At 41.7% G+C, this 21152-nt stretch overlaps 1 protein-coding gene across 3 annotated transcripts in view; it reads right to left on the bottom strand.

The window, feature by feature from the left end:
* SYT16 (synaptotagmin 16) overlaps positions 1-21152 on the bottom strand; it is a 72554-nt gene that overhangs the window by 27390 nt on the left and 24012 nt on the right. For 2 of the 3 annotated variants that reach the window (XM_074865250.1, XM_074865251.1), the window contains exons 1-2: positions 14645-14704; positions 13884-14420 (exon numbers count right to left, since the gene is read on the bottom strand). In XM_074865250.1, coding sequence (XP_074721351.1) covers positions 13884-14349 — 466 coding nt within the window. In that variant the 5' untranslated portion in view covers positions 14350-14420; positions 14645-14704. Of the gene's footprint in view, positions 1-678; positions 892-13883; positions 14421-14644; positions 14705-21152 lie in introns of those variants that run through there. The other variant, XM_074865252.1, reaches the window with a different exon arrangement.

Raw genomic sequence — 21152 nt, 5'->3', positions numbered from 1 at the left:
AACATTGTACGGAACTAGAAACAAAGGGCACTTTCACGGCTCTTCCCTCTAATGAACTTCTCCAGATTTTAGAATGTGTTCAGGCCAATTTTCTAAGTAGCTACGTTTTTAAATGCATTTCATCTCTGTTTGTATAAAAGAGTCATTACATTAGTCCATAGAAGATCATAAAATTCTTCCCTTCTGTGCCATAAATTTTTAGTTTCTGTCATTGCCTGACATTTGGCATATGCGCTGGCAAATGATACAGCATAATTCATTCACTGTTCACCTTGTGTTTGCAAAGCTGTTACAAAAGGAGACATTCAACTTCTGCTAAAAGGCTTGCTGAAGAAATGACTTAAGTGACATAGATCAAAAATAATTAGAACCAAGTCCTGCAGTCTTTACTCTGGCAAAACTGGCAATAAAATCCATGAAAATCCCTGTGTACTAGGAGCCAGTATGCAAGAGCCATATACAGTTAATGGAAAGATCTTCATGAACTTCAGCAGGGCTTGGATCCAGAGTCTTCCCTCTAAGTATTTTAGAAGTGAACTACAGGTAATTAATAAGGAAATCAAGTTTAGTAAGAAAGCAAGATTCAGGACTTGTTCTCCACAACGAAAGAACCTCTCCATATTGAGGCTACAGATCTTGCACTCCAACTACTTTAATCTCATTTCATGCAAACAGTACCTTTGCATTCAGATACCTCTGTCCTGTACTCCTCATGGCTGGAGAGCAAACGGCTGAATTTGGGTCTATGCTCCACGCCTGCTGGTGTTGCTTTTTCAGATACTTCTGATCGAAAACTTTGTGAGCATGACACAGAGATCTCAAACTGCTTAATCACCTCATCATCGCAGCCTGAAGATGCTGTCTGTTCTTCATCCTCCCCGTAACTGTTTACTGGGAGAAAAACACAACCCAGTCTTTAGACAGTCTGCTGCCATTGGCCAAGAAGCCAGATGACATGGCACACTTCTAGCTCTCTGATGAACCTCCTGGGGAGAAAAGGGGCCAAGGGTTTAGGGAGGACTAGGGAACGAACTTGAGAAACACCTGCTTCTTCAAACCTCTGGAAAGCCTGTGAATGTCATATTGTATCAGCAACATTTGCATATTGTTAGACCTTCCCCAACTGCACATTACTCTGTGTTTTTTTTTTTTAAATGAAGATATTTAACAGAGCAGAACACAAAGTAAGACACAACACACATAGAGAACCACTTGTAAAATCGTTAGCATGTGCAAAGACAAAGTAGTAGAGCAAAGGACTTGAAAACCTTTTCATGCTTCCATTCCCCTGCAGCTTCTGCTAAGGTGGAGAGGGAACGTCTTTTGGGCAGAAAAAGCAACTCAGAGGTAACCTGCTCTGGATAATACCGTGAACACATAAATACGGCACGTGGCTAACAGGCACTGCTGATTCCATCTGTCAGCAGCAGAGGAACTCGGGAGACCAATGTAAATTGTAACCTTTAAAAGTGAAGATACGCATTTGAGCATGTCCCTGTGAGTACCCTTCCCCTCCTGCTACCAACATGTGCTTTGAATATGAGATGAGTGCACCCTCATTAGTGTGTGAATATCCGCCAGATGGGGGAAGGAGGGTTCAATACGTACTATATATACTCGGCCTTGCTTTGTCAGGATGAAAACACGGAGGCATTTTGCTGATGTCCCTGGAAGCACAACAGCAGAATGTTTTGACCCACAGACATGCACAGAGAAGGAGTGGTGGGGATGACGGGCATGTTTGTGTACATGTGTGTGAACAAGCCAGCTGTCAAGTGTGGTTGTCCTGCTGCTTGTTCTTGAGCATGAAGTATATGATATGGTTGCCAAGACTTTCTTTGATAATCGCCATGGCAAACCCAAGCAGCTGAACAAATGGGCATTGCAGACAAATGGGTGGAGGGTAGCTTTCTCAGTGACACTGCCTGGTTTGGAAGGAAAGCACCTTTTTCCACCTCAAATTCCACATCAATCACACAGCTACAGGTAGAGAAACTGGATCCTTCTTTTACACACTGTGTTAGGTCTATTAAAAATCTGCAGTATAAACTTAATAACAACTGCTGTCACTGCTCCATAAATTTTACCTGCTGCTGCACAGAAGACAGCACTCAACTCTTTGGGCAGAGAGGACAGAGCAAGGAAGCTGCCAGTACCAGAGCAAACTGCTCCCACTACCAGCCCAGCAGAAGCTGGTTTCTTCCATGCTGCCACACTGGTAGATTTGACCCTCTGATCTGATTTGCCACAGCTTGACAATAAGCCTGCTGTTCCTTCTAGAAGATTGCTCTCAATTGGAGGAAAAAGCTAAGTGTTCCTATTCTGATAAAAATGAAAAAAGTTTTAGGCATCAGTTTGTAAATGGTCAGTGACCAGTTATCATAAAAATTTTTATGTAAGATGTTAAAAATAAGTTTCTTTGAATTTTTTTTAATAGAAATTATTTCAAGCTGCAACAACCTTATGGCCTAAATTTGATACGGTCTGTTCAAATAATCAAAACACATAAAACTAAGCATTCCTTTTCAGTTAACTGCGCTGTCAATTCACTACCTGCAGCTCATGCAACCTCTACAAAATTAATTTAAATGCTTGGCAAATGCTAGTAAGTTCTATTTATATGCATATATCTTTTGTGTATTTAAGACAAAAAATAAAGATTATTCCAGTTTAAACAAAAGTCCACTTTTCACTCAAACAGCTTGCCAAAAATCCTGAGTAAAATATCATCTTTAGTAATTAAGCCACATCTTTCACCATTTTCTAAAACAACTGTAACATTAAAATCCTGGGTCCATGGGTGCGAAGCTCTATACCTAAATAAATGTGCATTAACGTAGTGTACAATCCTCATTATTACAAGAAATTTCACAAAGGCCACATGGATGCAGCACTCCTGGACTGCTCCTGTAAGGGCACTCCCTGGGTGACCTGCCTGCAACTCCCTGCAGAACAGAGCAGAGCCCTTTTTCTAAGACAGAAGGGGAAGGGTGAAGGGATGGAGAGGAGGAGTTTGGCCCACTTTATTATTGGCCACTTGACTTTGACTTCAATTTTACCAATCCCCAAAGCATGACTGTGTCACTCAATATGACACCGGATGCTATTTTTCCCTAGCATTTGGAAGCATACAGGCTAATTAAATGGTGGCACTGGGGAATCTGTAGCAAATGCTTGATATGTCTGCTGCTGAATCTCTGCCTGAGCAACAGACAGCTCTGTGTCAACTTAATATCTCTGTATTAATAAAACTAACTTTACCCAGGGGAGAGAAAAACGTTCACCATTCAAATATACAAGTGTCCTGATTAGGAAAGGACAAGGGGAAAACATTTTCTATATCACCATGGCAACTTAAATAAAGGACCCATAATTACAATCTAAATTCTGGAAAGATAATGAATACATCTTGAGATCTGCAGATGTTGTGCAGCACATACATATTTCTAGCAACTTCAACTCAATTACTTCTATGCAGCATCTGTTTTACAAATCAACTTCCCACCATTCATAAGGAGGCATGTGGGATTTATTTTTTTTTTCCCAGAGGAGACAGTGGAGGAGGAAGGAGGGTGACCTCTTTTTCTGGCAAGGTATTTCAAACTACCACTATTTATTCAGAAATTTCAAAAATCCAATCAGTTACAAAGTTAGCTTACAGGCATCCAAATACACTAAGCTAAAATGCATGAAATAAATAATTCAAGAATTCTCTGTAGTGTTACCAAGTATAAAGAATAAGTTTTCCTTTGCTCAAAGCTTATCCAGGAAAAAAACCTACCGAATAAAATACATAGTGTAGGTGTAAAATATAGATGTACTCCATGCATCCTGTCTGCCTGCATACGAAAAAAACCAACAACAAACAACAGTCATTTTGGCTGAACAATGAAAAGTTTGCAAATGCCAAATTTCTGCTTCCTATACATTTATTGCTGCCCTTGTGTGTCCACTTTCTTCTTAAAGATTTTGGCTGTTCTTTACAGAAGTCAATGAGAGTTTCAATGGGAGCATCACTGAGCCCTGAAGGAAGCAGAAGTACTACACAAAAAAAAATGTATTTGATCATATAACCAAAGACAATATCAGTACATCTATGCATAATGCATATACTTGAAGGATCCCAGGAGCACTCTGTGCCATGTTTTTTGCTATTATAGAAGCAGTCACATAGGCCTGGCCTTAAAATTTTCATGATCGGGATGACAGAGAAACAGTGATCTGCAACAGCTCCCAACTCAGCAAAACTCAGAACTGCACACAGAAAGGAAAGGGCTTTTCTTTTGGAAAACTGGAATGGTCTGCTGCAAACAAGGGATTTGTTAAAGCTTCTCAGAAAAAAAGGATGAACATTTTGTAAAGGGAATGTGCAGCAACACATATGGAGTCACTGCTACCAATTTCTATGCAGCTACAGCTCTGATTTGCACTGGCTTTAATCTGGAGTCTTCTCACTCTTGCTGTCAACCATTTGAACTGGGAGTTCAAACAGAAGTACAAAGTAATGCAACTACCTGATACATGGGCTTGACTAAGGAGCAGAGCACCCCATAGCTTCATTTATGCTCAAAACTATTTGGAGATACCATCTGATCCCAAAAAGCCTTCTTTTTATAAAACTGAAACAAAATCCTAAACATCCACCTAGACCTCAAATGTATTTAAAAATTATGGAGAATATGCTGTGATGCAGTAAACCCATGCTTCTACACATGTCGCTGTGGACAAAGAGATTGTGACCATGCACCACTGACTAACACTGACTGATAGTTTATCAACGAACAGAAGTCAGCTGGGCTTTCTCCTTGCACCCAGACCTATGTGTTTTTGTCCCCTTCTGGTAGGTATACCAACGAGGGAAGCATTTGGTGCCCAGTGTTAAACGTAAGGTCCACCCCTCTCTGCTGAGTGCCAAGTGACAGTGTCCTGCTTCTGCACCACATCAATCTCTACCTCTTCATCTGTCCTCACCCCATGATCAAACCAACTGGGAAGCTCTCCGAGGCGTTTGGGTGTTTGCATGCAATGCAGGCAGAGAGAATCACAACTTGGCAGCTTTCATACCAGGGGACATTTCCAACAAAATGAAAAAAAAAAAAAAAAAAAAAAGCGAAGAAAAAAAATCAGAGAGTAATGAGAAACAAGACATTTTTTGACTCTGACCATCAAGCACCTCTATAGCTGAACAATACAGCAGTCAGAGCAATAAACTCCAATTCTGCACACTGCTGTGCAAAGAAATAGAGAACTGCCCACAGAAAACAGCATGAAAATCAAGATATTTTCCTGTTGCTTTTTTCCTACTCCCAAATTTGGATTTTAAAAATAGGAACATGGGATTGAGCTTCAAACTGACTCTCAATTTGCTGCCTAAGGTTCTTCCATAGCTAAAGGAAATGGCAGAAGCACAATCATCCCTGATTTTCCCAATCACCTACTTTACATTTTATATGTGGAATAAGCATGAGTCAGGTTTCATTTATGCTACTGGGTTTTATTAGCACAGGCCCAGGATTTGTGGTGAAGTGGAAGAAAAAAGAGATTACACACTGTAGGAGACACTGCTAAGCCAGGAAAACCCCTGGTGTGGATGCAGTTACATCCATGAGTCAGCCTACACCCCTTTGCCAGCACAGGTTAGGTTGCTTGAAGAAAACATGCAGCTGCAGAAGCAGAAAAGTACTTTCTGTCACAGATGCTGTGTGTACGCTGGGGACACTGCAGGGCACAGGTGTAGCTGTGTACGCTCTGGGGTGTGGGGCTGTAAATGCTCATGGACTCAGAAACTAAACAAACTGCTAGATCCCAATAGCTGACTAGTTAGAAAACACTGTCCTTTCCTTCCAACAAAAAAATAACTTTCAGTTTATAAGCATTATTTTTATGACAGTTTTCTTGGTAGTTTTCATACCACAATGGGTTGAGTTCCTTCAGGTTACCCATCAATCATCTCTTCTACTTGTTTGCTTGGCTTGGTTACACACTTCTTCTAATGCAAGGCAGTCACTTCATAAGTTCTCTCCACTACTTTTAAGGAAGTTTCTCTGACTTGGCACTAGCTTCTTCCAGAAAATGGCCTTCTACCCAGCAGAAATCAAACTGACCAAGTAAATGCCCAGGAGACCCAGGACACTGACTCTTGCTCCTCTTTAAAGCGGTTTCACTATGCCACACTCACAACCTGTGAGACCCAGCGTACGCATGCCAATTACATACCATTCATAGCACCCAACGTTGTAACCATTAGCTTCACACCCACAAGCCTTTGTTAGATAATTAACAGGGTGAAAATCAACTCCCTCGCAAAGATATTTGTTTGGGGTTGCTACGGATAACAACTGCATTGCAACAAGGCGGATATTTATTTTCCCACTGATCTTTCTAATTGAAACTTTCTGTTTGCTACCAAAGGGTTGATTCACCACAGCTCCCTTTTACCACTGCTGTAACACCACAGTTTCCATGGCACTCCTGGGAAAATCACAGACCAGCAGCAGCAGTGGGTGAGGATGTGGTACAACAAGACTCACAAGCATTCAGGACCAAAGCTGTCACCCAAAAGGGGCAATCCTGTCCTACTTCCCTTCCCCTCTTCCCATTGTTTCAGTTTTAGCAATCATGTGGCCAACTCACTTGATTCAAAAGTAATAGGGAAGGGGATGGTAACTCTCAGCTGAAGCAATGAGCTGGTCCAGTTCACCACACAGTGGCATGCTCATGAGGCCAGACATGGAAAGTAGCACAACTGTGTGATCAGGGAAGGACAACATGTCTCAGCTGCAGTTTTAAATCAGCTACTGACAATTGCAAAACTGCACCCTCAGGCCCAAGAGTTTTATAGCTACATTATTTATGGCAATAAGTCTAGACCTCAAAATTGACCCTGTGACACAGAGCTTCAGCAAACCTCAGTGCTCTCATTAATCCAAATTCAGGGCTTTCTCTCCAGCACCACCACTCTCATACTATTTGCTGGAAAATACTCCCACACAGATTATGCTGCTACATATAGACCGTATGGTCTTGAATCTCTCTCAGCCTGAGGAGAGAAATGCCTCCAAGCGCCCAGCTTGTGTGGGCAAGCACTCACACCCAGTGCAATGAGTCCCTCCAGGGATGCTTCATCTCACATGGATACTGAGCTCTCTAGACAGGGGAGCACCCACCTGAACATCAGCAAACTTTTAGGTAGTGTGATGAAGCCATGAGAGCATCGGCTATTTTCATGATCATTAGAAGGGATTTTCTACAGATTTTGCTATGGACTGGTTTAAGATTCAACCTAAGACATTCATGTTGGTCTACAAATATGTACTAATGAAGGCTCCCTAACTCAATCTGAGGAAACTGCATGAGAATCACGCAAAGAGTATCTGCAGAGGTACAGCCCAACCGCACCTTCCTCATTACCTGGAAGACCCACACAGCCCAACAATGCCATTCACTGTCTATAAAACTGCATATTTTTTTCTTCCATGACTGTAATCTCCCTCTTTTCTTTCACTGCAGTCTTTCCCCTTGGTTACTAAAACTGAGGTCACTCAAAATGATGGCTGCTACCTACAGGTCATCACAACAGCCAAAAATGAACTGGGCACAAGCAAGTCATATCCACACCCCTGTTTGGCAAGAGGTGAGGACCAACACCAGCTCACCTTCTGGCAGAGTGACCCCATCTCATATAAGCTTACATTAGTGGGTTTTGTGCTGTGAAGCAATGCAAAGACACTAGGAGGAAATGGAGATGGATTATCCCATGCTTCCAAAAGTGCTAATGGTCATTGACTTCTGCAAGTATTTGCCTGGCATCATGGGTTTGCTTAAGTAGCCTTCTACAAAGCAGGCCTAGCTAGCAACAACTGCAACTGAAAAAAACAAAAAACAAAAAAAGACAAAAAGTACTACTGTTTGTATCAGCACAAGAAATACTATGTTCCAGCTCTGCACAGAGTGATGCTAGTATGACTGCACGTAACCTCCACCACAACGCAATGAGATCATTCACACCTGCCTTGCCTGTAGTAGGAGATGGAAGGTGAGGAGGCAGGGTTTCTAGGAGAGAGGCAGCACTTCCCAGATGCTGCCAAGATGCTGTTTATTGGTAAATGAAGCCTCTTGAGTCCTAAACAGCCTTCCCAGAGGAAGATAGAGTCGCAACTGCCATATGGGGAGTGGGAAGAGGATGCCACTTAGCAAAAGTGGATCAGAAAATACATGCACAAACACACACGCTCACACAATTTGTTCTGTAACTGCACTGAATGGCAAAATCCATTTCTTCCTCTCAAATACAACCTTCTCCATACAGCTTATGAAACCTTCTAGATTGCAAGAGCAGATGACTAGTACTCCTGAATAGAGCATCCTTCCTCATGCCCCCTAGGGAGCTAGAAACAAGGAAGCTCTGCCCACCAGACAAGGAACTTAGCGGAAACCCAAACCATTGATCCACTGGAGGCTTACAAAGGTATTGTGTCTAGAATCACCAAATGAGGATGAACAGCAATATTGACAAGCCTAAGCCAAAGCCCGCAGTGGTAGCACCTTTGAAAATCTGTGTTTTGAACCACTCTTTGGTTTCATTTCCCCAGCTGTAAAGCTGACATACCACAATCCACCCTCCTTTCAGGGCTATGGCATATTCTCATCACCACTTACTTTCAGCATCATGGATGAAGATCCCTTATAATTTGAAGCTTTGAAAAGACAGAACTGCAAAGGAGTACTTTAAATATAAAAAGGAACATGGTACCACCTTCACAAGGACAAAAGTCTGTACACAAACACTTTCTGAGAGGTTCTGAATTTCCCAGAGAGAAGACATTCAATGCAAACTCACATCTGCACTTCATTTCAGAAAGCTGCAGACTTGTACCACATTCTTCAGAGACCAGATGCATATCCCCAGATACATTAGTGCTTTCTCCCACTCGAGCAGCCAGGAGTGTTTTCTGTGAAGTGCTTTTATCCACTGTCTTTGCTTTCCTTCACTCGGTCCTAGTGGTGCTATTGATTCAGTGTAGCCTCTTTAAATGTCTTGCTATGAGTACCGGCACTGATTCTTATAGGGCTACATTCTGGCTAGAGCACTGGCTGGCTCTGCAGCCAGACAGGTGATAAAATTCATAAAGATCACTTAGGATCTTTACATGGAAACTGCTTATCTGTCTATTACAGTCTCAGGTTCAAGCAGAAGTTTTATTTATCACACAAGCAGTATCTTTTTGTTACAGGAATATTTTGCTGTATGGGTTTATAGGACCTAATGAAAACTCACATCTTGCCTAGGAAATCCTGGCCATATGAAGGGTCATTTACTGAGGTCAAGAATGCTCATATACAGCAGAAAGAATAATTTCCTCTACTACAGCAATTACTGGCAAAAATCAATGACCCCTGTTAAGCTGGAGGCCAAGGTAAGTAAATGCAATACTGCTTTCTAGTTTTAAAAACTCCCAGAGCCTCAGAGGTGTGCTTCCCCTAACACGTTTTGAGGATAACTATCTAGCCATCTAGACAAGACTCCTATTAGGACATCAAAACTTCCTAGCATTCCAAGGTCAAAAAATTTATTTTAGTGCAACTGAAACACAATCTTTAGCTAGCATTGAGATTGTCTAATTGATGGGAAAAAAATCTCCAAGGACTTCATGCAGTTTAAGTGTAGTGCTCACCTATATATTACACTAGTGTTATGAACAGTGTCAGACAGCTCGGGAGACTCTTCAATCACAGAACTCGCTGTGCAAAAATAGTTCAGCTCTGATTCAGAAGACTCAGCTCTGCTGGTGCGTCTGTCCCCATGCCTTTTCAGAGCAGTGTCTGATGAAACTGCTAACTTAATGGTCACTTTGACTTTCTGTTTGCAAAAGACATGGGCCCCGAGGAAGAACTGGGCTAAAACCATTGCATTCATGGCACAATTATTCCTGCTCTTCACCTTTTTCATTATCACTTTTTTTTCTCTATAGATTCAGACTGGGAAACAGATGGACTGGCCAGCTCCACCCCTCTGCTTGCAGTGCACTACTTTTAGAAGTGGCTTATTGCTCCACTGCTTTTTTTCAATTCTTAAGCCAAATGTGCAAGGATGGATTTGGCAGCCACACTCTTGACAGCCACCCCCAGTCAGCTGAGCAGCAGTATCTTAGCCACAGGGGGATGCAAAGGCTGCTCCCTCCCCGTTCTGCGATGGGAGACAGTTTCTCTATCAGAAACATTGAGATTAGACAATGAAGGAGGGTCTAAAGGCAGCTGCAAGAGCAAGTTCATCTGTATTTGCAAAATTTACAACTACGTGATGTGCAAATAGAGGCAGGGATCTGCATGCGTGGAAGGGTCTGCCTTCCCACCATTGACCTCTTAAACCAGCACCTGGTGCTGCAATATTTCCTGCTGAACTACCTCATTTCTGAACTATGGATCAGAAGCATCCAAAGTGAAAAACTTTTTCCTGCATTTGTTTGAAACCTTGGCACAACATTCCTAGCATCATTTAAGTACAGACCAGGACTCAGTAGCAGCCAAACCTGCACCCTGCCGATTAGCATGCCTCACAGCATCTAACAGACATTTGACTTAGAACCCAAGAATTTCATTGCTCAAACACTTTATTAGATCCCTAAGCCTAAAAATGGTTTTGAATAATGTGTGTGCTGCTCTGGGGCCTCAGAAAAAATACTCTGGGAGCTAGGAAACATTTCCTAGGAGGCAAAAATGTGGTCAAAAACATATTTGATAGAAAGGAGAAGGGGTAATGATAGCTTTTAACTGCAATTTTATTTTATTTCATCTCAGAAGCATGCTCTAACTTTGAGAGAGGAACAACTATTGGATTTTCTTTTGCATCTTTTTTAAAACAAGATGATTCTCATCTAGGGTTGGTGGGGGTTTTTTCCCCCTAAACCCAATAAACTATATATTGGAATGACCTTGTAATGGGTTTCTGTGGCTCTTTAATCACCAGTGGCTGTTAAATGAAGCATATCTATTTTCTCTGTTACATTACTATTGGCAACCAGGTCTTCAGTAAGTGCCCAGAAATATTTCCATGGCAACAAAAAGCATTCAGCATTGCTACTGTTTTGTGCCAATTTAGCTTTAAAATATTCTATTGTGGAGAGAAATATGGTACATTAAGTGAAATAAAGTCAAGATGCACTGTTCTGAAAAGAATATAAGGATAAACAGGAAACGTGCATTTTGAAGAAATGGGGGGAAAAAAAGTCAAATGGAAGGAAAAATGTTCAAAGCTAATATTGATGCTACTGAACGCCTTTGCTGAATGTCAGCAAGTCCATATGCTCGCTTACACTGTCACTTAGGGTTAAGTAACAAAGCTAACAGAAATAAAGATATCTCAAACATCTTATCTTTATCATTTTAATCCATGACTGAAATTTTAAGTTGCCAGGGTATTACAGCCTCTCTGCATGTCTAGGTTATCATCAAAAGAGTTCATACTCTTGATGTTAGAGAATGAATCTAAAGGAAAAAGAGGAAATAAAGAGTTGAAAAATGAAATACAAAGAGCATGTGTGTGTTTTGGAAGTGAAAGGTCACTTAGAAGAGCAAAACGAGTTCTTCCACATCAAAGATCTTGTGGAAGACATTTTCAAATCACAGTTCAGCACTTTCTCTCCTATTATACAACTTAGTTCTGAGAAAAAAAGGCATCAGCTCCCAGCCCTCCAACTCTCAAACAGCCAACTTCATGACTATAAAGTCTTGAGGCCATTGGATGGCCCTTTGTGCAGTACATTGCAGAGATAAAAAGTTAAAAGACTATTTGAGAGCATTTGGAGTGACATTTCCTCTGGTGTAAAAAGCTATGTAATGTCCTCTAAAGTGCTTCGTGTGGAAGTAGAGAGCTCTAGGCAGCGGCAGTGTAGGTTCTGGGGAGCTTTGTAAGGCCAAACTTCCAGTTCACAGTGGCTCCAGACAACTTACGGAGAAGGAAAGCAAATAAATATTAAGAAAGAGTCCAACAGCAACTTGATCAGTACCTGCTCTCAGCTGGGAGAGAGATTCAGTGTCACCCTCTCCTTTAGCTGCAGTGATGGCTTACTCTGGCTTCTGACTGTCACTCTATGTGTCTCTCACCAGGAAGATTTATCTGGTCCATCACACACTCCTAAGGACACTCTTTCTCAGATGTCCCTGCAGACAAGACTGCAAGTGAGAAACTGCTCTGACAGTGACAGCAGCCCATTCCTGGCCCCCATTTCCTGGAGAGCTCACCACCATTTCTCCCAACCACTGACAGCAAGGGTGTAGTCCAGAGACAGGACAAAGATCTGGAGGCCACCATCAGAATAATGCATTCAGCACGTGGCTGCTCCCCAGCCTACTCTGAGAACCCCTGGGATTTGTCACAAATCACACCAACAGCCCCTCTTGGGGGTATGGGAGACAAGGTTGCGGCCTGGATAGCACTTGTATCCAAGAGATACAGCTCTGGGGTGCTTAACCTGAGAATTGGCAATCATTCATTTGGAATATGAAACAAGCAGTCCCAGTTTGGGAGACAAAACAGCTAGACCAAAAGCTCTTTTCAATTATTTATTCCCTGGCCATAACAGTGTGAGGAATAGTAATAAAGAAAAGAGCTAATTTTAACATTCATTAAAGAACACCGTCAAGGTTTATACCCTCTCGGTCTGATATTCCTATTAAATACAAAAACAAACAGGCTGATCTTCCACAGTCTGCACAGAAAAGGCTAAATATGTAAGACTTCCCTAGAAGCCAAGAGTGATGAAAAGCTCTTGGACATTACAAACCAAACATTTTCAAGAGCATCTACTGCCTGCTACAAAAAAAAAAAAAAGAATTTAGATATCTGAAGCCAAATTCTGAAGACCCTTCAGTGAGTTCTTCATCAGCTCTGCACTGTAGACCCACTCTCCCCTCCCCTATCCCCCTTCCTAAGATGTTCATAAAGAGCAGCTTTAACCCAGCAAGACCCAAGGATGGGGTCAGCAGGACTGCAGTTTTCCTGCTTGGGACATACGTCTCCATCAGTCGTCTATGACCCAGGTAACTTCCAGCCATATTTACGGCAGTATTTAGTAAGTACAAGTCACATGGCTGAAATTCAGTCCTGAACGCAATCACCTGAAAAGATGTTCATGTCACTTAATGATCAGAAGTCATAGTTAGGCCTATTTAAAACTGAAAATATCAAATTCAGTTCTCCTTCCCATAATCTCCTGCCTGCTGTCCTCTTCAGTCTTATTTGAAAAGCCTGTGGGGGTGGTGGGAGGGGAGGAAAGCGATTTGGGAGCCTTTCATCCATAAAATCATGAGATATGGCTGGCTTTTTAGTACAGCATTTCACAGCACATGGCACAGTAACATCTTGAGATTCCTGGCACAAAGAAACAAGGTTTGAGATTATATATATCTTTAATAGCAATGACGCAAAGGCAGATGGTTCTCAAAGCAAAGGCTTAAGGCTAAACACTCCCTTTGAAGGGTCCTGCTACCAGAAACAAAACATGGGGGAGCAAAATACTCCTTGCTACAGCAACAGGGCCTGACTGGATTCTAACACACAGCATTTCACCCTGGAGTTTTCCACTTATTTCAATGAGATTAGTTTCACAAACAAGAGAAAAATTGGAAACAGAAGAGGAAAGGTTAGATTTTTCTTTGGGATTTGGGGAGGTTTATTTCAGCTGTAGGAAACAAAGATGACACAGAACATAATGAGCAGATTAGCAACTAAATCAAATCAATACCAGGAAAGACAAGTTTGGATAATACTGTCAGGGCGCGTGCTAGCAGCTTACCTGCAAAACTTGCCTTGCCATTATTACTTTTTAAGGAGCCACCCAAGCTGAAGTTGTGTTTATGACCTCCCATTCTCATAGAGGGCTCACCTTCTTCCTCAGCGATGGGAGGAAGCCGATCAAGCGGCTGGAGATCTTCATTCATCCAGTAGGATCCATTGGCCATCAAAGACTTGGTGCTTTCAACACATTGCTCTGGTAAACTGCTGGTATTTTTAACCCGTTTTTGCCTCTGCAGACTCATGTCAGAACCATGAGGGAGGTGTTGTGAAGCAAGATCAGGACCCCCCATGTGACCGTCTTCGATAGGATATAAGTATTCCTCATCCCAGAGGTCCAGGTGTTGTTCATCATCTGATTCCTCAGAATAATCCTCATAAACTCCTCCATTATTCTCCAAGTCCCGGTTCCTCTCTTCTTCTGACTTACGACCCACTCCACTCAAATTCAGCAGTGAAGCAGATATAGAGTCTCCCGCTTGTTGGATAGCTTCATATATTTGAGACATCCAAGAAGACAGTGGCTGAAGAAAATTCTGAGCAGCCTCAGAAGCCATGTTTAACACTATGCCAGTATCTGGTGATCAGTTGTTCAGGTTTGCCAGCATGTCATTTACAATTCAGGGAGCTATAGAATAAGCACCATAAGAGATTACTGTAAATTGCTTGTTCATCAACACCTGTCGACACACTATCTATGTAAGATGTCTAGAACTGAGAGGATTGAGAATACACTAGAAATCCAGAAATTATTGACAAATTACACATATTCCTGCAGACATCTGGAAAGACTTCATTCAATTGCTAAACCTTATATAAAAATAAAAACATAGAACATCAGAACAGAAGTACCTTTTCTGAAGCACACACATTCTGGTTACAGCTGCAACAGACCTGGTGAAAAGAGTACAAAACAACCTTCAGTCAAAAATCTCAAATAATCTCCTGGTCCTGACTTCTACCACATCCTTAGCATTAGCATGTCCAGATGGGAAAATTGAAGGGTGGGGAATCGGGGGAGAATTGTGTTTTGATTGATTAAAGTGACAGGCCTAAAGCATGAAGAGCCAGCCCATGGCAGACAATTATCTCAAATGCTTTGCTCCAGAAGGACTCCGAAGAAGTCCTCTCTGCCCATGGTGTGACACAACTCGGAGGTTTTTTTGTCCTTCACAGAAATTAAGAAAACCAACACAGGGGGTGGAATATTAGAGGTATGAAATAACTGGGAACAGAAGCAAGTTAACAAAAGCATTGGTATCATCTCAATATGAAATGTTTTCTCAAAACTCATCTAAACGCTAAATAAAAACATAACTTGCAGAAAGTTAAGGTGCCTTTTTGCCCAATATACATCTTCCCACATTATCACAAGACAGATATTCTTTTAGGAACTCTGAGAAGGAGAAACCTACAAATAGGATGATGGGTTTACAAAGAAAGAACCAAATAGTTGCAGATTTTTAGGCTATAAGACAACTAAAAAGAAGCAAAAAGAAGCCTCAAAAATTCATACCAGTGTCTTGCTGAATGTTGAGGTCTAGGAGAAATCAAACTATAAATGGGTAAATACAGTATAAGCAGAAAAAAATAAGCTCGGCAGTGTGTTTCGGCAGTGTGTTACCTCAGTGTATTACCTTGTGAAATGGTCTCCAGAGAAATGTAGAAGGAATCCCAGTGGAAACTGGATTTTTAAATGGAGCATGGACTAAAGAGATCCCACCTTGCTCGGTGAGCAGCTTTTTAACAGATGAGATCAGTGGCTTAAGAGGTCTCTCTACCTTTTGAAACACCTGTGCCAAATAATTTTGTTCAGTGATGTTGACTTATACAGCAGACACTTCCAACAAGTTTATTATCAGTTTCAGTATGTACTAAGAATTACAGTCCTAACAAGGGCAGTAAATGAATGTAGGTTACTAAAGCCATTTTAAAAGCTGATGGTTGTTACAAACTCTCCAGGCTCAGGGCATACATTGTTCCAGTATCCACCTGTCAACCGCCGGCCTCTGGCTCAGCCGCTGGGACCCAGGTAACACCCCTTGCCATGCATTAAATCTCTGGCAAGGAATAGACAATATCATGGCATAACCTCCCAGGTGAACCATTCCCTTCATCGACTCTCCTCTCTCCAACCCTGTCCTTGGCGAAGCCTCTCTGCTTTGGGCAACTTATTTTCTCATAGACCTAAAGTGATTACACACTCCAAACAACGCATTTTCAGCATAATGCAGATTTGCCACTAGTAAGTCACAGCACCAGTGAAGTCACTGGGAGGAGATGGCACTTGCAACAGCAACATTCTCCCAGGCATGAAAGGAGATAAGTCTGGGTGGGTAAGTACTAGATACTGGATATATTTTTAACCTGTCATTTATTTACAGGCAATTCAGCAAATGAATCTCTGATTTCTGATGAAAGGAGAACTTCATAATGCTCTGCCTCCATCTCAGCTGCAAGATACATGACAGCAGTAGCCCTTGGAGGGGTGCAGTCATCCAGGAGTGACAGCTAACCAATGCAGATAAAACACATGGGTGCTAAAATGAAGTGCTGATCTGTTCTGAAAATCAACAGAACATAAACTTGTGATATTTGCACAGGGAATAATTAGCTCCTCTTGTTACTAGACTTCAGAGCTAACACCGAGTTGGTCCAACAGAGCCATCCCACCTCTCCCGGATGCTGTGGCTGACTGCACCACGGCTCAGGCAAACATCGCAGTCCTGCACAAGAGACTCTGCGTTAGCGAGGTTGGTATCACAACCATAAAGACAGAGGGAGCTTTTCAAGGTGAGATTTTGCTTTAGTCACAGAATTAAAGCAGTGATCTACAACCACCTGCAGGGCTTGGAATGTAGTCACGCAGGCATCCGAAGAGGCAGATAAGACTTGAAAGTGCATCTTTCACATACAAAGTAGTTGCCCTGATCATCTTGCTATAAGTAGGCTGTGGGGAAACATGACACATACACACACGTATATATACATCCACAATTCTACCCAAGACCTGGAAGTTTGTCTTGATTAAAGCCAGAGAACCCCAACAAATGGTTTGATTTCACCTTACAGACAATGGATAGACACTGAAGTATATTTCACCCAAAAAATCTGAACCACTTTGCAGTAACAGTTGCAACACACCTTTACAACTCGCAATCCAGTGCCTACATAACCCCTACAGGCAAAAGCAATGCAATTTCCAGGGTGCTTGGCTGTTTAGCCTTTGCTTGGCTTTTCCTCTCATCCTCTCCCTCTTAGTGAAGACTCCACAGTCAGTGATATGCCGAACAACTGGAGTTCAACTGAATTATAAATTGCTTATTTTTGGTCTTGCAGCAGATGGGTAAAATGTGTAACAAGCTGCAGACAAGTTTAGACAGGCAACGTTTTTACAAACTCAACCAAGGATCAAAGGGGGCTGGGCTCTGTTATAGGTTTGCTGTTTCCCAGGAGATCTCTCCCTTAATTAGCAGGCACTGCTCTAACGGGGTGTTTATGATATATTTCACAACATGGCCTTTTCAACATAATGGATTTTTACTTTTGAATTCTCTAACAATTTTGACTTGCATTAGAAAAAAATAAAAGAACTGAGAAGAGCATTTAAAATGTGTGGGAAAGAAAAATCCATTTCTTTTTAAAAGCATTCATCAAAAGAGAGAGAAAGAAAACAGTTTAGCAAATTCACTTCAAGTTCCATCTTCTACAACTAACCACAAGAATTTTCACACTGAATCGCCTGCTTAACTCAAAGTTGTTTTTTTTTCCTCTTGGAAAATCAGATAGCTAAAAGGATCAATGTTAAGCCTCTCACAGAAACCATCATAACCTTTACTACAATCTATATTCCCTTGTCTTGATAGGATCATTATTCCTGAGTAGTGTTCCCATTGAGAGGTGCAATTACTGTATGGCTAAAAAAAGAAGACTATTAGCAGAATTTCAAATACTACCACAATGCAGAGGTTTGTAATATTAGTAAAGTGTCTTTCAATCTTCTTGATATGCAGGCTCCTAAAAAGTTGCCATCAGATGTGCATTTCTCACAATTTCCCTTATTCAAGCTGTTGGAAATCGTAAGCACAAACTTTCATTTCTTCAGGCAATTTTTGTGTGGCCTTACAAAAGCTTTCTACCAAACTCCTCCCTTGTAGTGAGGCTTTAGACCACAGGGTCCCAGCATATAACAACTGAACAATTTTCAAGTGAGTGCTTATTTCCAAAACACTAGATGAGGAAGAAATCCGCAGCCTCACCTCTCTGCCTGGGAATATACTGTCCCATATAAAGACACAAGAAGAGGAAATCAGCTCCCAGCTTGGAAAGATCAGAAGACATCTTTGTCACATCACTGTTTTAAAAAAATGCACTTCTTTTGCCACTGCCAAGAAAATTGTACCAAGAAGCTTTCTTAGGAGTTTGGACAAGTTGCTGAATCCATCTGTCCATAACCGAAATTCTGAACATTGTGCTGGGTCACCAGTTTAGACAGCCATGCTGCAAGTATCCAAAGAAACAATTCCTGGCTTCCCCACTTCTGATAAATTTTAATTAAAACATTGCTAATGATTTACCTTTATTTCCTGATCTGATACAGAGAGCATCAGTCCCTCATGCCCACCTGGCATGCCACAGATCATATCCATGGACAGGAACTTTATTGATGTGGACACCTAGGAAAAGCAGTGTTACAGACCCATCATGAAACCATGCTCCAAGCTTAGGAGGAAAGACCTAAACCAAGGTGTGAATCTAAGCTGATGCCCAGAACATCAAGGGTTTGTGCAAAAGGCAAGGCCATTTTGCTGTTCATGAAAGGAGGAAGTAAGGAAGGCTTGGAGGGGTAAGATGATTCAGTAACTCTTTTTAAGCTACTGAAAACTATAATGAGCCTGATCCTCCTTTTAGACTGGAGCCCAATTACCACTCATACAAAATAGCAGAGGGAAGATTAGAAATGTGCTCCACTGAAGGCAGGCAGCAGCAGGACTGGGCCAAGAAATCCTCTATCCTAGTTCTGGGAACAATCTGGACTCTTCACTCCTCCTGTAGTTGCCAGAATCATGTTTAACAAGATGCTAGCAAAGCTCTTCCATTCTCACAGTGAAGGATAACCAAACATTGATACGATGAAACTGTATTTCCAGTTAAAATTGTCACAGTGCCAAAACCACCCTGTGCACTTGAAGCTGCTCAGTTGATTGGAGCCTCTTGCAGAAGCATTATGAGGGAAGTTCACAGACAGTGCCCAAGGTTCACATCAACTGTGAGCATCATGCTGACCAAGTTTCCCTAAGGTGAAACAAAACAGAAATACAGAACATCTTGGTACCTTTCAGGCCTACATGCTATAAAAATACTATTTATGTAGCTGAATTTAATGCAAAAAAAAAAAAAAAAAAAAAAAAGAAAATAGAAAAGAAAAGAAGACAGAGGCATTTTCCAAGTGATTACGTGCTCTGTAACAATAGTTTTCAGATGGTGATTCAGAAACTCCAGGGCATTCAAGGAAGATCTAATGGTTTATGCCAATAAATTACACATATCTCATTGGAAACGTTCATGGATTACAAATCAACAAGGCAATAAACCCACTGCTGCAACACATTGGTCCTGCAAGCTCCAAAAGGGCGAAGTGAAAACAAAGATGAGATCAGACAGACAGCAATGCACCCTGCTGCACAGGGTTTAGCCTACGCAGAGGAAGCCTGCAGACTTATTCCTCACTCCCAAATCATCTCATGTCTTTGCAGGCAGCTCGCTACTAGTGATGCTGTGCCAAATTAGTTGTAAAAATTGATACCCAAATGACAGAAGTGGTTTTGATCAGGATATTTAGCCCCATGGTGTCTCCTCTCTTCTTCCCATTCCTTTGTTGCATGCTCTCCTCTTGTCAAAAATAATGGCAACAATTATTGATCCTCACAGTTTCAGTGGGATAGGGAGAAGAGGAAAGGGATAGAAGAAAAAAGGAAATATGCAAATGTGACATTAATCATTCAAAACTGTGGAGCCTTTTTCAAAAAACCCAGGTCTCTCCACCATATAGAGTGTATGGTGATAAATTCAGGCAAAAAAATGCCCCTGGAAGACCAGCATCCAAATAATATGCTCAGAAGCTCCACCAGCAACAAGGTTGAGAAGCTGATAGCAATTTCCTGTGCTGATCACTTCACGCCTTTGTTAGACCTCCTGAACTCAGAAGTGTGTTCATGTAAGTCCAGTGGTCTCACAAAACAGGGACTCTGTGACTGCACAGATAGATAGTATTGCAAACAAAATATTAATACAAAACTTGAGGGAATTTTCAGGAGGGAGAAAATGGAAACACCTTCCATGACCATAATATTTGTCCTGGATACACCAGCGAGCCAGATTCTGCCTCAGTACTGGTGTTAAGTCCAGAGTCACTCCACTGAAGCCACTGACATTCTCCAAATCAAAAGAAGGTCCTTTGCGTTTAAGGAGCCACATGTCCCCATAGGCACAAAAACCTAACAGTTCTGTGCCAAGTGGTAGTACAAAAGGCAACAATTAATAACTTTATTTATACTTCTCAAACTGAGGGTTACAAAAAGGGCAAAAAGAAACTTACAGATCAATAGAGTATTAGAAAAGTGGTGTTAGTAGTGGCAACTGTGCTCTTTCAAGGTAAAGGAGTGAGAAACATCTGTAATTACTGGATTAGGGGAATGAAAGAAGAAACCTGCAGTCAGAAATTACAGCACATTCTGTAATTGAGCTGCTGTCATTTGTCGGCTTGCATGAAGACAGAAGAGCCAAAAGGAAATCACAAGTTCAAAAGGCTGGAGAAACACCAATTTACACCACCACTCAAACCCACCCACCTGTGCTGTCAAGCTGTTGCATAGAGCAGACCAAATAGACCGAGTCTCCACCCTGCCTGCAATCATGCTACCCAGTCTGCAGCAACTGAACAAACCAGGGTCAATCAGAGCAATTACTTGCATGGAAATTAGCAGTGGGAAGCATGTCTAGCTGTTTAACACAATGAAGATATTTTAGAAACATTTTGAGGACTCACCCAGTTACTGTTACTCCTTCTTCCCCCACACACACTCCATTGGTACTGAGCCTATGGAAATTACTCTGGACCACCATCAAGCAGTGCAGGCAGTGCTTTTGGGGAACCACAGCCCTGAGTGGCAAATGCAGTGGATGATTATCCATTCCTGGTTATCCATCTCTGTGTGCACACACGGCTAAGTCCATAGTTCCCATCTCCCTTCACTTCTGCTAAGTCAACCACCACTCCAGCTGTACATGCTGGGAGGCTGAGGGGTCACCAGGAAAACCAGACCTAGTTTCAAATGATTTAGAAGAACTCAGAGACATA

The sequence above is a fragment of the Strix uralensis genome, chromosome 4 (genome assembly GCF_047716275.1).
Source record: "Strix uralensis isolate ZFMK-TIS-50842 chromosome 4, bStrUra1, whole genome shotgun sequence".
Taxonomy (NCBI): domain Eukaryota; kingdom Metazoa; phylum Chordata; class Aves; order Strigiformes; family Strigidae; genus Strix; species Strix uralensis.
The sequence above is the reverse complement of the archived record's forward strand: the minus strand, read 5'-3'. Positions and strand labels throughout refer to the sequence as shown.